Raw genomic sequence first — 13,479 nt, 5'->3', positions numbered from 1 at the left:
GCTTATTAAAGAGAGGAGAAGCATGGAGTGAAGAAAACCATTAGAGAAAGTAATTGCTTTTAGCTTCCACTGAAGTGTTGTGTTTAAAATAGGTTTGAGGTGTGGCTGTCTCTTTATGCTTGGGTGAACTACTTCTGACTGATGTGTGCCCTGGACTGGTTTATGTGCTGTCAAATGAAACAACATACCAGCAAAGTGTGGCGTTTAGTTGCCCTTAAGTGAACAGCATGTATCTGAAAATGTATTCTTATTCAGTCATTAAAGCATTAAATAGGTTTTCAGTGGGCATTTGAAGGATTATGTTAACTACAATGAAATGGCTGAACTTTTATGTCTCTCTTAGGGACTTTGTCTTTGCATTATTATGTTTTACAGTGTTACAGTTTCTCTCAGTGTTATTATACATATTTTAATAAATTGCACTGCAGTATAGTATGGGCAAGTAAATGTAGCTGAAAATATAATGACGCTACATAGGTTCTGATTCATATACAGTATAATATCTCAAATGTTTCCACACAGTTCATTATGACAGACACAGATGTTGGCTCAAACTAACATTAAATTCTACAAAGTGTTTATTATAAAATTATGGTAGAATTTATTTTATTTTTGTTATTGCCCTCTGCGGAACCTTTTATTGTCATTGTGCAACAATACTGTGAAATACACAATCCCTAAATCTTTAAGTATTTATCAACAAACCTGCTTGTGCTTCACTCACATGAAAGCGCATCTTTTATTTCTGAGGAATGCTCATTTCAAAATAGGCATCCAGAGGCAGTTGTGTGGCAAGTGTGTGCGTTTTTTGGAGTGCCGTGTCTCAGCATGGGCTTGTGCCAAAAGCAGCAGTCTGTCGCATTGTGGAATGAGCAGCTGTCCCGTGCCAACTTTTAACTCTGTCGCCCTTATCCCAGGCCTGACCAGAGCGCCTCAGAACTCCTCGCAGATGCCCCGTCCATACCTCGCCCCGAAATTGCCACTTCTGCAGCCCCAAATCCCTCAAAACCCCTCGCCTACCCCCCTTCTGAGATAGACAGGGAGCTCCTAGACGCCTTCCAGGAATGTGAAGAGCAAATGGCTTCCTTGGGCGCAGCCAAGCCCAAAACAGACGATGCAACAGCGGAAAAGACAGGAGAAACTCGGGTTAAAGAGTCCGGTCATGAGTCATCACTAGCCGACCAGTCAGGACATAGCAACAGGTCTCACGGCAACAGGAATACACATGGAAACAGTGAGGCGGCGATTGAAAACCAGGACAAGCTTGTGTTTAGCTTCAGAGACTACATACTGGGAAGTACAAGGGAAGAGACTGTTATGAAGGCAGCGAGGGATACCAAGACATCAAAAGATCCAAATGAGGATACGGCAAAGTCCCCTTCAATCCAACCAAAAGAGCATGTAACAGCTGAGGCTGATATTTTGAATGAAAAAGCACACCTAGAAATAATAACTAGGGATAATAGCACTTCGGCCTGTTATTCTACAGAGATAAGTGCAGAGGTAATAGCAGGAATTGCAAAATCTGAAAACGACTGCCAAGATTCTGGGGCTAGTTTAAATAAATGTTTTGTAGAAATGGATAAATATGATGCTGCAAAAGAAGATGACAAAACATGTCATTCAAATGATAATAGTGCTTTATCTGAAATGAAGGGTGGAGTACAGCCGCAAGAAGAAAGACAAAATATAGATGTCAAACTCAAGCCCAACACACAGAATGAACCACAAACCAGACAAGGGAAAAAGAGTAAGAAGAAAGAGAAAAATAGACGGAAAACACCAACTCCAGTGAAGCCTGTGGAGGACATTAAATCTAATTTCAAAACCCAGAGTCTACTTTATTTGAATGATAAAGAAGCTGACTCAGTACAAGATTTTGAAGAAGGCGCTGTAGGTGGTAATAACACAGGTGGAGAAATAGAGATTTCAAACAGTAAACAAGACAATAAAGAGAATAGATCTGGTTTTAAAGAAGCTGGAGCTAGAAAGACAGCTTATGAAATAGATATAAACAAAGACATTAGTAATTTAAGCGATACCAATCCAATATCTGAAGCAGTGGATGCAGTTAAAGCAAGTAAATATGTCAACTCTAGTGTCCAAAGTGAACTCAAAGAGAATGGGGCAACGAAAGACGACAGTTTAAAACAAGAAATACTAACTGTATTACTAGAATCATCACAAGAACATCTCAAAGTGAATTTAGAAAAGGGCAGTCAAGATTGTAATATTGAAGAGAGAGGTGTTAAGAAAGCAATAGGTGGTGAGGATTCAACGAACAGTGGGGCTAGTTTTACTGAATGTTCAGTTGAAAGGGGACAGACAAAGGAAGTTTTAAACGCTGGTTTATCTGAGGCCAGTAGTATTGTAACGATTGAAGAAAAAAAGCAAAGTGAAGGGGTCAAGTCCAGCACACACTCTGGCCCACCAAGCACACAAGAGCGAGAGATTAGCATTATTTTGCCTGAGAAAGAACAGCTAAATGTTGATGCATATTCAAAATTGGAGGAAACTGGCAGTGCGGAGAAGAATGATGGGGTAATTGGAGGGTCCACGACGATTAAAGCTGATAAACAAGAGTATAATTCTAGTGGATATAAAGTTGAGAACAAAGCTGAGACAACTGATGCACTTAAAAGAAAGTGCAAATCTCTCCATTTAAGTGATAGCAATGCACTGGCAGAGGTCATGGTACCAGAGGAGAGCAATAATGGAGATGAAACAGTCAAGGTTAATTTGCAAAATGACCTACAAGGCAAACAGGAGAAAGAGGCAAAGAAAAAGGATAAGAAGAAACAAAGAAAAAAGAAAAAGTCAGCGAAAAATGGAGAAGGTGAACTTAAAATAGCTGAAGATAAACCTGCGCATGTGCTCCAGACAAGTAATGAGCTTGCTTTTGGTGATAACAGCTGTGATTTCATACAAAAGCAGAGCCCCTATGACCCACTGGATCATCTTACTCACTCCATAGGGAAAGACAGAGTTACGGGTCATCAGTCAGACAACCATAGGGACAGTGTTTCAAATCACGACAACGTACAGGCAATTGAAGACCGATATACACTCTCGTCATGTGATCTGAAAACTATTATCAATACCGGGGATATAGTTACAACTGAATCATCATCTCTTTGTATGGTAGATGAGAGGCCCCTCTCCAACACCCAAAGTTGTGTGGGAGCGAGTTGCGTAGATAGTGCCCTTGAAAAAGCTTCAGCGTTGGGTGCTGCGTTGCCGTTGACAACACCCACGATGCCAGAAGTGCTGGAAAGCAAGGGAAAGGGAGAAAGCACCGGGAGTGTTGCTAATGATTTCGAGGAAGCTTTTGGAGGGGCAGGACAGGGTTTCGCAGGCAAACAAGGTGTGCGGGATTCAGAATTCTGTGTGGCTACGGGACAGGCTACAAATGAGAAAAGCAGCGGTGAAGATATGCCACACAACTTGGCAGAGAGAGAGGTGAAAGCAGTGCCAGTTTGCATTGCGGACGCAGAGATTTCCCCGTCTGAAGAGGGAGGGAAAGACAGGGAGCCACTCTGCTCGGAAGTCGATAATAATACTTCTCTCCACGGGCCACTGCCTGGTGCCGCTCGTCAATATAGCCGTGCCTCTTCTCCTGCTCCTGTTCCTGCCGCTAGGACAGAGGAAGAGGGAGAGAGGAGAGAAAGAGAGGAAGTGGCAGAGAAACAAAGGCAGTCGGATGGAGAGCACAGTTCATTCGTCCGGCCACAAGGCTCTGCTCGCGGGGTGCCGTCAGCTGAGAGGGGAGAGTGTCCGCCCACCGATGTTGCCGAGTCACAGTCGAAGTCACAGCACCGGAGCGAAACGAGGGCACCCAGCTCTGAAAGCGTTTGTACCGACCTGGACTCCCTCTCTCTCCCCTGCCCTGAGAAGCATGGCAAAGCAAATCCACCTATTTTAACCGAACAAGACAGCAATATTGACGGACACAATCGGGATCCTGAAGAAGTTTTGGGATGTGAGTACAACGATAAAGTCTTCCTGCCTTTAGAGCAAATACCATCGGATAGCACTCAACAGGTCCAAGCAGAAAGTAGCAGTAATGAAACCCAGGATGCAATACCTGGAGCGGATATGAATGCATGTCCTACAAATGTTTGCAAGAATCGAGTTCACTTTGCAGATTCAGTTAAACAAGAAAAAGATACAATGCCAGCGGGAAATATAGCATTACGATCTGCTTCTTTACCTCCCATAACTGTGCATGAGAGTTTGCACCACCCAGTTATAGAGGCCAGCTACATTTTCCAAGGCTTCCTCGGTTCAATTAAATCAGAAATCCCCAAAGAAATAACTGTTGCTAAGGATAATGAAGAAACTCACAGCTCTCTTCAAAAAGCAGAGGAAGAAGAAGGAGTTACTAATCAAGCTATAATTTCACCAAAATATGTTACCCCTGAGAATGTGGATTTGCAACCTGTGTCCAATATTTGTTCTGCACTGCACGTAGAAAAAAATGGCAATGAAGGAACTCTAAATGTTGTAAAAGGTGGGGAAAACTCAAATCAAGAAGCCGTACAACAGGTGTCAAGAAATGTAGCTGAAAATAATGCTCCAGCTGGGTCTTTATCAAAGGAAAAGGAGATCGATGAGGCCTATGGTTTACGAGGAACTGCTCTAAGCAACATTACGAGTTTGCAAAGTGATGAGACGGAAATCAGAAGACCCATGTCAAGTTCAGTGATTGTTGAGGACTTCAAGAATCTGAGTAAGATTTCATGTTTATCTGCTGGCCCGGAGTTTAACGCCAATGAGCTTGCAGACAAAGAGCCTATAGACCTGCCTCAGACTCCTGAACAAATTACCCATAAGTCAAACAATATAAGCAACGGGGCTGAGTCAACAATAAAAAGCAATCATCTTGAAATGGATTCCAAGTCTTCATTATCCAATATAGAAGACACAGCCACTACCCAGTCGACATCGGAAGACAACTTTATTTCTCAGCCTATTGGTTCATCGTTGAGCCACTTTGATGCAGTTAATAACTGTGGTGTATTTTCTCTCGAGCACATTATGGATGACAAAACTGCAGAAGACAATACAAATGGCCCTGGGGACTTGAATGCTAACAAGGAGGAGGAGGTCACACGATTTACTTTATTACGAGATACGCGGGACAGTGATGTCAATGCAAATATCATATGTTCAAAAGACGATAGCGATCAAAATGGCAATACCTTATTTTCTGATTTTGATAATTCTCTGGATGCAGTTGCCAATACACCAGCTAAATGTGAAGTGCCCATTAAGGAAACGTGTGTAAATGTTACCAGCAGTTACCAAATAAAACAAGAAGAACAAGATGCAAAGACTTCTATTCTGCTTGAAGAGGAAAATAAGCCTCAACCTATTATTAATAATCAAAAAGAAGCAGTGGAAAGAGCTCTGCAGGGCAGTAATGAGTTAGATAAAGAGTCTCTGGAGGATATTGGAGACCTGCGGCTACCTCATAAAGAAGGGGCTGATTCACTTATTGAGGGAACAAAAGGGAGTGGCGTTGACGTTAATAGTCGGCCTTTGTCCTATACTGTTGAGTCATCCGAGAATAAGCAAAGTGCTGAGTTCATTAGAAAACCTGTGACAGAAGAAACCTATGGTAGTTTGGATGAAGCTGTCCAATCAGAGGCAACCATTTCCAGATGTTTATCTCCCCGGCAACAGGAGCAGCCCAAAATGGGGCAAAACACAGAGGGATTTAAACATAGCTCTCTAAAGGATGGCCAAGTGCAGAATATTGGAACGACTGGCCTATCGGAAATCAAATGTGAGAAGGAAATCGAAAAAGACAAGGAAGAAAAAATAGATGCGGAGCTTGGCACAGTTTGTGGAAAAATTGGCAATCAAGATCAAAATGCAAATGAGGCAAACAGTTTCACTGATGAAGGAGAAAGTGGTTCAGCTAACATGAAAGCTGAGGTAGAAGAAAACAGAGAGGGTGTGAAGTATGGCTGTCCAAAAGATGACCAAGAACAAAATGTTAAAAGGATGGCCTTATCAGAAATCGAGGATGAGCTGAATTTTGAAAAAGACAAGAAAGATGTTTATGCAGTTGTAGAAATGGTTTCTGACAAAGACCAAGAAGACCAAAAAGCAAATAATAAAAAGGCATTTGGTGACAAAGTGGAAAGTAGTTCCAATGGTATGAAAGCTGACATAGAGGACGTGGCACCAGAGACAAAATCTGAGACAAGTTCATTTCCTGGCATAGACATCGTGTGTGATCAAGGAGGGAAAGGTCAAAGAAACCATAATTCGTCATCCCTTTGTCAAAATCAACAGGAGCCCTTATCGAACAGTGGCGCTACTGTCGAGGCCGCATCACAAGAACATGATACATTGCCGGTTTATGCCAATTGTCGTGACATTCAAACGGACACTGTGCAAGAGCAGACAGAGGAGATTCATGGAAAAATATTCACTGATTCTCTTACGCAACCAGAAAGCGTCAATGAGCCTTTGAGCAAAAATAGTACAACTGAGGAATGTAGAATTGAAGATATAATGCTGCCCAATAAAACTGCTGCCGTACACAGTTGCCAAGTAGTGCCAATAAAAGCTGTAGAGATCACAATGGAGGGGGCTTTGAATGACGATAGACCTGGCAACCATGGAACAGAAGAAAGAGAAGAGATTGTAAATCTTGCTGACCTTAAGCAGACTGGATCAATAAAAGTCATAAAGGAAAGACCCAAGACTGAGCAAGACAGTGACACAGCAGATCAAATGACTAGCAACATTATGCCATCAAACTACAATAACAGCATGTCTTTTAGCCAGCCAGAAGAGCCAATACATGATGTAACATGTTCAGTGCCCAGTGATGATGTTGTGGTTAGTGACATTGAAAAGAAATCTCCTGAAAAAGCCACATCTTACGTCCACGTGAGTGAAAATAAAGGCGCTTCTGACGTGTTGGAAATGGACACAATGAGCTGGATCAGGGCTCTAAGAGAGGCGGCCACCCAGTCTCAGTCTGACCAGCAGAGCACAGTGGAGACAACAAGGTAAATAGCTGAGTACATGCATGTTTGAAGTACTTTTTGTTTCATAGTATAAAAGATGAATGAAGTATGGGTTGTACTAAACAGTATAAAAGAAATGCCCCAAAGCGAGACACGAGACTCGGATCAGATCAGACTCGAGATCAGAGAATGAATGCTCTGGGTCACTATGGTCTAAAGGGTTAGGACAAAACTGCGCCCCACTCTCCCTCCTCTAATGGGTTACACAAAGTTGCATGTTAAAGATGCTGTCACATATCATCTGTTCAATTACATCACACTGAGGGAGGCACATGCTTTCAGTTTACAATAGTACTGTTTACTACAAACCGATACATTTCAGTTTATGTGTGCGATTTGATCTCTGGTATGAATAGACAACACCTTTTGAATTGCTTAGTTTGTTTTCTCTCACTTGCTGTAGAACTACACAACCACAAGGAATGTATGACTAGGATCTGCCCGGCTTCATTTCTGTATTTGCATAACTGTTTCAGACTTGTTGACTTATGTTTTTCCAACTCCACTCAGTTTGTATTTAAATTATGGAATGATGTAACTTCCCTCCCTTGTGTGTTAAAGTAACGTATGCTTCATAATTTACAATGATTGACTGGAATGGATGAAAATGAGGAAATATTAGGCAAAGTTAATGGTAGGAACTGTTTGTATTGTTTCGGCCCTATACAGATGTTCTGAATCTAAATGAGGAGATGGTAATTTAGTTGCACTGAGTAGTTGCATTGAGTATCACAATGTGTTGAGGTTCAGTGGAAGTAATGCGGCCCTTCATTGTGAAAGGATGACCTCAGCTGTGACCATCGGCCCTGATCTCCACCACCACAAAGCACAAAGACGAGAACAATACAAAGTTACTGTACACTAACACAATTGTGGAGTGTCCTCCATTCGAACTAATCCCTAACCACCCCCTCCTCTTTCCCTTGTGTGTTATTGTCTTCTCCGTAGGCCCCTCCCCTCTCTGGATTCTCCACTGCAAGACTTCCATACTCCAACTGAGGACATAGTAGCCCCCAAAACACCGGCGAAGACCCCACCGGTGGCACAGAAAGAAGAGAAATCAAATATATTCCCAACTTCCGAGAAATTAGCTGACGCCACAAACGCTAAAGTTAATCTGCCAAAAGAAGACATTGCAACGCTTAAAAAGAAGCTGAGTATTGACCTTCCTGACCCAATTGAGAAGGTTGGACCAGTCAACAGGGAAGAAGCTGTGAAAGAGTCCAAATTAGAAGAGACACAGTTGCCTATTCAACAAGTGAAGACTGAAGCTCCACCAAAGGTTGACATCTCAAAAGTCAAAAATGAAGAAGTCCAGATCCAACCAGATCCTCCTCAAGTCAGGGCCCCAACCGCACGCATAGGACCAGCGCCGAAGCCAGAGGAGTCTGTGGAAAAACATTTGGATAGCCAACCGCAGAAGGAGCCAGTGGGGAAAAGGGCAGAGGGCCCCGCTGAGCTGCAATACAGTGGGTGAGTCTGAGCACAATACACAACATAACAGAGTTTGGCGGGAATAATAACATTTATGGCTTTCACATAAAGAGCTTGATGCTCGCAATGCAGTGGTAAGAAAATTATGTTTTCCACAGAAAGTACCATAAGCTATAGTTTTGGGTGTGATGAGATAATTTAAACTCCTTCCTCAATATAAAAACCTGCAATACCAAGTTTTAATGTGTAGAGTTTTTTAACAAACAATTTGGAGAGCAGTAAACTAACTAGTAAAATAAGAATAGTTATTAAATAGTAAAACCTATTACTAGCTTAGCATAGCCAGCTACTTTTTTTTTTAAGATTGTTTTTTGTTTTACCTTTGATGCTGCTAAGACTAAGGAAAGAAAAAGGGATCAATGAAGATAATTACAGGGCACAGCAACTCAAGAGCCTTGAAGAATGAATCTGACGCTCAAAATATATGACACTGGGAAAGCTAAGAACCGAAAAAAGACCATCCTTTCACTTTTTATAAATATTTATATAGTTGTGGTAGTAGAAAAAGTGGTAAAAATGTATGTTGATGTACCCTAGAACTGAAATTCTTGTATCCTGGCGGCTTTGTTTGGCTTTGAAAACACGTCTGGTAGACGGTCAGAGTCTGCACTGTCAGCTGCATGACTGAGAATTGGCTAATGGCATAGCAATTAACTCTTCATGCTGAAACTCCTTAGTAATAGTAACAGCCAATGTACCGTTTAGCTTGACCTCTTTGGCGGGCAGTCATACAACCTGATTTTCATGCATGCATTTAGTCATTGTTGTTGTTATATTTTAATATTTATGTGTCAGTATGGACTTTTATTTGATTAATTGTGTAAACAGAATCAGTTTCCTATAGTGTATGATATTGATCTGAGCTATTGTCGTCCTTCTGTCTTCAGGATATATGGATTAAAATGACATTAGCAGCTTGTATGCTTTATTTTAGCAGTCTATCTCATTTGTCACTCGTCACTTAGGACTGACATGTGCTGCAGGCCCAAGAGCCGTCCGCATGCCACAGTAGCACTTGCTGCCTGTCACTCACAACACTTGTCCCATCACCACTGTTGTCCACATAAAACTCTGGTCAGACTAGTAACTTTGCGGTCTCTAAAGCTCTACAGTTGATGTTACACTTACACCAATGGGCCAGAGAGCGTTGGGCCAAAGCATGTGTGTGTGACTGGAGTACATGTGCGTTTTTTCCCCACCCCCGGAGGTTGGCCTAAAGCTGTCAGTAACGCTCAGTCTGCCACGGCTTTGTGAAGTGAGGCTGTGAAGCTTGTAGTGGGAGGAATTTTTGGGCAGGCACTCAACCAGCCCCACTGAAGTCACTTCCATCGGCCAGACAGCGGGACAAAAGCCAGAGTTCAGGGATTCACTTGGGGCATGAGAAGTGGACATTTTAATTTTAAAGAGACCACGAGACAGCGCTAGAGACGTGATGTTTGAGGAGTTACCTTTGAGTTTGATAATGGATTCCTTTGCTGGGAAAAACTAGGTAAGCTTTGGCAAGTATACACCCGTTCTATTTGGCGTGTATGTGCTGTGGGTCAAGTCCTTCCAGGTGGACGCAGCAGATGTCCCGCAGCCGTAGGTAAAACTAATTGCCTCTGCTGACCTCAAACACACGGGCAGAAGGGGAGGGACATAGTAGTTACACGCAAGACAGAACAGTAGAGGCAAAGTTTCAAAATGGATCCTAAAAATGCCACAGGTTGTAGCATGTTGGCTTCTGTGTGTTGCTGCAGGGTGATTGTGAGTTGGCAAGAGGTAGGTCTATAGTGAATGAGTGGCGGTAGAGGTAATTATGACAAGATGTTGATTTACCGAGCTTGCGTTGGAACAGTGCTTTAAGAGTTATCTGTCTATCTAAGCATGGAAAATGTAATACTTTTGGCTTGCTATAAATACTAATAGCATGACGCATTTTATATATTTACCTCAGTGTTTTTATAGATTGAGGTGGGATGTATCCATGTCCTACCTCTTCCTGTAAAGTTGCCATAGTAAATCACTTCTGCTTCTCCTAGTACCTAATCCCACGTCTGGTATTTGTTTAGGGACTGTTTTGGTAGGGATGGAGTTGCTGTTTTATGCATTGGCACCACGTAGACATTATTATTTAATGGGCTGTATACGCTTGGACAGTGTGAATGAGCTCTTTACGTTCATCTGGTTTCATTTACTCTGTGCTGTTTATCATTTAGCACTCCACATGGACTCCACTGTCCTCGCACTCACAGCTGTTTCTAATACATTACCATGCAAGTGTCCGCACTGGCTTGAGTACAATATACAAATCTTCACTCAGGTTTACTTACTGCTCACTCGCGGGAAATGGTGCATAGTGATCGAGGTTGTGATCTCATTTAAAGGTTCTTTACTCTTCATATGGGCTCATCTTAAAGGTGCATTCTGCAACTTTTTATGTAAAAAAAAAAGAAAAAAAGCAGCAGCACCCAGCAGCTGTATGAGTGATCAGCATGGTACCTTTATTTTCCATCACAGTAGCCTCTAGGGCACGCCAGGATCAATTGTTTTATAGTGAGAGGGCCCGTCAGCAGTGAAAACCTTCCAAACAATTGATCCTGGAGCGTCCTAAAGACCACTGTGATGGAAAGTAAAGGCGCCATGCTTACCAATCATACAACCAATACAGTCACTACCAGTTAAATAAGCAAAAAATTCACTTTTCTCCACATAAAACGTTGCATAATGCACCTTTTAAAGAAGGAAACAATGTCTACCAGCTATTGGTGAGAAGCACTTTGTAGGCTACAGTGCTGCTTTTATCAGTTCGGTGAGAAGATACGTCGCTAAAATCACTAAGATTTCTGGGATTCCATAATAATAAACTAACAGAGATTTTTAAATGGTTATATACTAGAGTTATTGTTTACATAAAAGTATTTGGACACTGCAGTGCATTTAGTGTTTCCACAGCTACACACAATGTCCACTACCACCCCCTAAAGGTGGATTTTCTCTGCGTAATAACATTCCTTGTGTCCTCAAAGTGCACTGTGTTGCGGAGAAGCTACAGCCTCCATGTGCTGGTGCCAACATTATATTTATGTAAGAGGTATCCAGAAAAATAGCACATGTTGTCAATACAAGAGGGAGTGAGTTATAGAGGCCCAGCTGTGGCCCCTGAGTCTCGCACAGCCTGCACTGAACAAGTAAAATACTCCTCATCTCATCACACGTGTCTGCTCCGTCAGACATTAGTCCATTTTCGGAGGCAGCGTTAAGCTCTATGTCACTATGTTGTGGCTTGGTTGGTGCTATTTCCAGGCGGCATATGCGATCTCGTGAGCAGATGCTGAGGTTATAGTCAAGCTTTGGATGGTTGATGTAGGTCATAGGCTAACTGTACCGCAATCAAAAGTGCAAATTCTGAACACATTCTTCACACATGCGGCAGCAATTAGACATTTTTGAGTGTAAAAGCGTTTTGGATGGAGTGAATTGACCCGGAGTCTGTCAAGGATATAAACTTTAAACTCGCTACGCCCTTAAGCAAAGCACCCGAACTCATTAAATGCTATTAAGGTCGACTTTACTGCTGGCAGCAATGGAGAATAACAGAGCTCTGTTTCAATAAAGTAATAAGGCATTTCCAAAGGGCCACATGGACACGATGCTTAGTAAAGGTTTATGTGGGGGCTGTAAGGTTCTGCTGTGTCATCATACTTGATTTGAGGAAGAGGCTATATAGTAGAGGTTGACTAATGCACTTCTATGAATATATAGTTTTAATTAACAAATCAACCCATCAGAGAATGTCAGGTTTCTTTTTCTGAAATGATACAAATTCGGATTTAAATATAGTCTACTACTAATATATCATAGGTTGCTCATCCAGGACAGAGGGGTCATGCCACATCTATGCTGTAATGCCCACAAATTTCAAAGCTAAAAGTTCAGAGGTGGCCCATTGTAAAGACGTTTATGCCGAGAAACCCTACAGAGTTATTTTTAGAGTTTAACAGGAGGAATGCCCCAAGTGCAGAACAGCTGCCTGGGCGTCCGTCGCGTTGCCTGTCAGATTAGAGACTGCTCCACTCCTGATAAGTCAGGCTTGGATCAAGGCCAAATCCACTCCACCAGGTGTCCAATGATGACGAAGACGGCACCCGGCAAACAGCAGCTTAACTCTCTCACACGACTGCCGACCTGGGAACCATAGATCAGATAGAAACAAGCAAATGTCTCTAGTTATCAGGAGAGTTGAGTATTAAGACTTTTTTGGATTTGATCTAAAATCAAAGCAGAACAAACCATACTGAGTGAGTATCTTTTATAGTGTGTTTACGGCGCTTACATAGCCTCAACCGGGCTGCATAATATTGGAAACAAATGACTTTTTGTCAGATGAAAATACAATCTTGCCATGTTGATTTATTCCAGTTTTGCCTTCGATTTTATATTCTGTATATTGTGCAGCTATGTGCTCTTATCCTCTTCACTAGTTAACTGATATTACGTGTTGTCCTCCTTGCAGGCCATCCCGCACAGAACCCAGTGATTGTCCTCCTGCTGTCGCCCCTGCACTTCCCTCACCTCTTGCTGCTCCTGTCCCGTCCGACTTCCCCACTCCTCCCCCCACACCCCCAAAGACTCGCTCACCTGAGAACGCCCCCTCATCGCCCCAATTCCCACCACCACCTTCACCTCTAGACCTTCAACCCATCCCTGAGCACGCAGATCGTCCAGCTCCTCCTAAACATCCCAACATAAGGTACGCACCTCCACTCCCTCGATCAACTGCATGCTTTTCTATCTTTCCCTTTACTGATGATGTTTGTCCAGGAGGTAAATCTGTTGGGGACACTGTCATTTGTTCAACAGATTTGTCATCAAAACAAAGTCAATTCATTTGATTTCAGCGATTTGGTGTATATTCTTCCATTATGAGGACTGTATTGAATTGTGTCTGCTTTCATGA

General features: G+C 42.4%; 1 protein-coding gene across 10 annotated transcripts in view; it reads left to right on the top strand.

The window, feature by feature from the left end:
• The window catches only part of tacc2 (transforming, acidic coiled-coil containing protein 2), a 53,707-nt gene that overhangs the window by 9,662 nt on the left and 30,566 nt on the right, over positions 1-13,479 (top strand). For 4 of the 10 annotated variants that reach the window (XM_079559703.1, XM_079559704.1, XM_079559702.1 and 1 more), the window contains exons 1-3: positions 5,319-7,028; positions 7,995-8,519; positions 13,036-13,272. In XM_079559703.1, the coding sequence (XP_079415829.1) occupies positions 5,698-7,028; positions 7,995-8,519; positions 13,036-13,272 (2,093 nt within the window). In that variant the 5' untranslated portion in view covers positions 5,319-5,697. Of the gene's footprint in view, positions 1-5,317; positions 7,029-7,994; positions 8,520-13,035; positions 13,273-13,479 lie in introns of those variants that run through there. The other 6 variants (XM_079559699.1, XM_079559700.1, XM_079559696.1 and 3 more) reach the window with 4 other exon arrangements.

Source organism: Gobius niger (genome assembly GCF_951799975.1).
Source record: "Gobius niger genome assembly, chromosome: 7".
NCBI classification, from domain to species: domain Eukaryota; kingdom Metazoa; phylum Chordata; class Actinopteri; order Gobiiformes; family Gobiidae; genus Gobius; species Gobius niger.
This window is presented reverse-complemented; position numbering and strand designations above follow the sequence as displayed.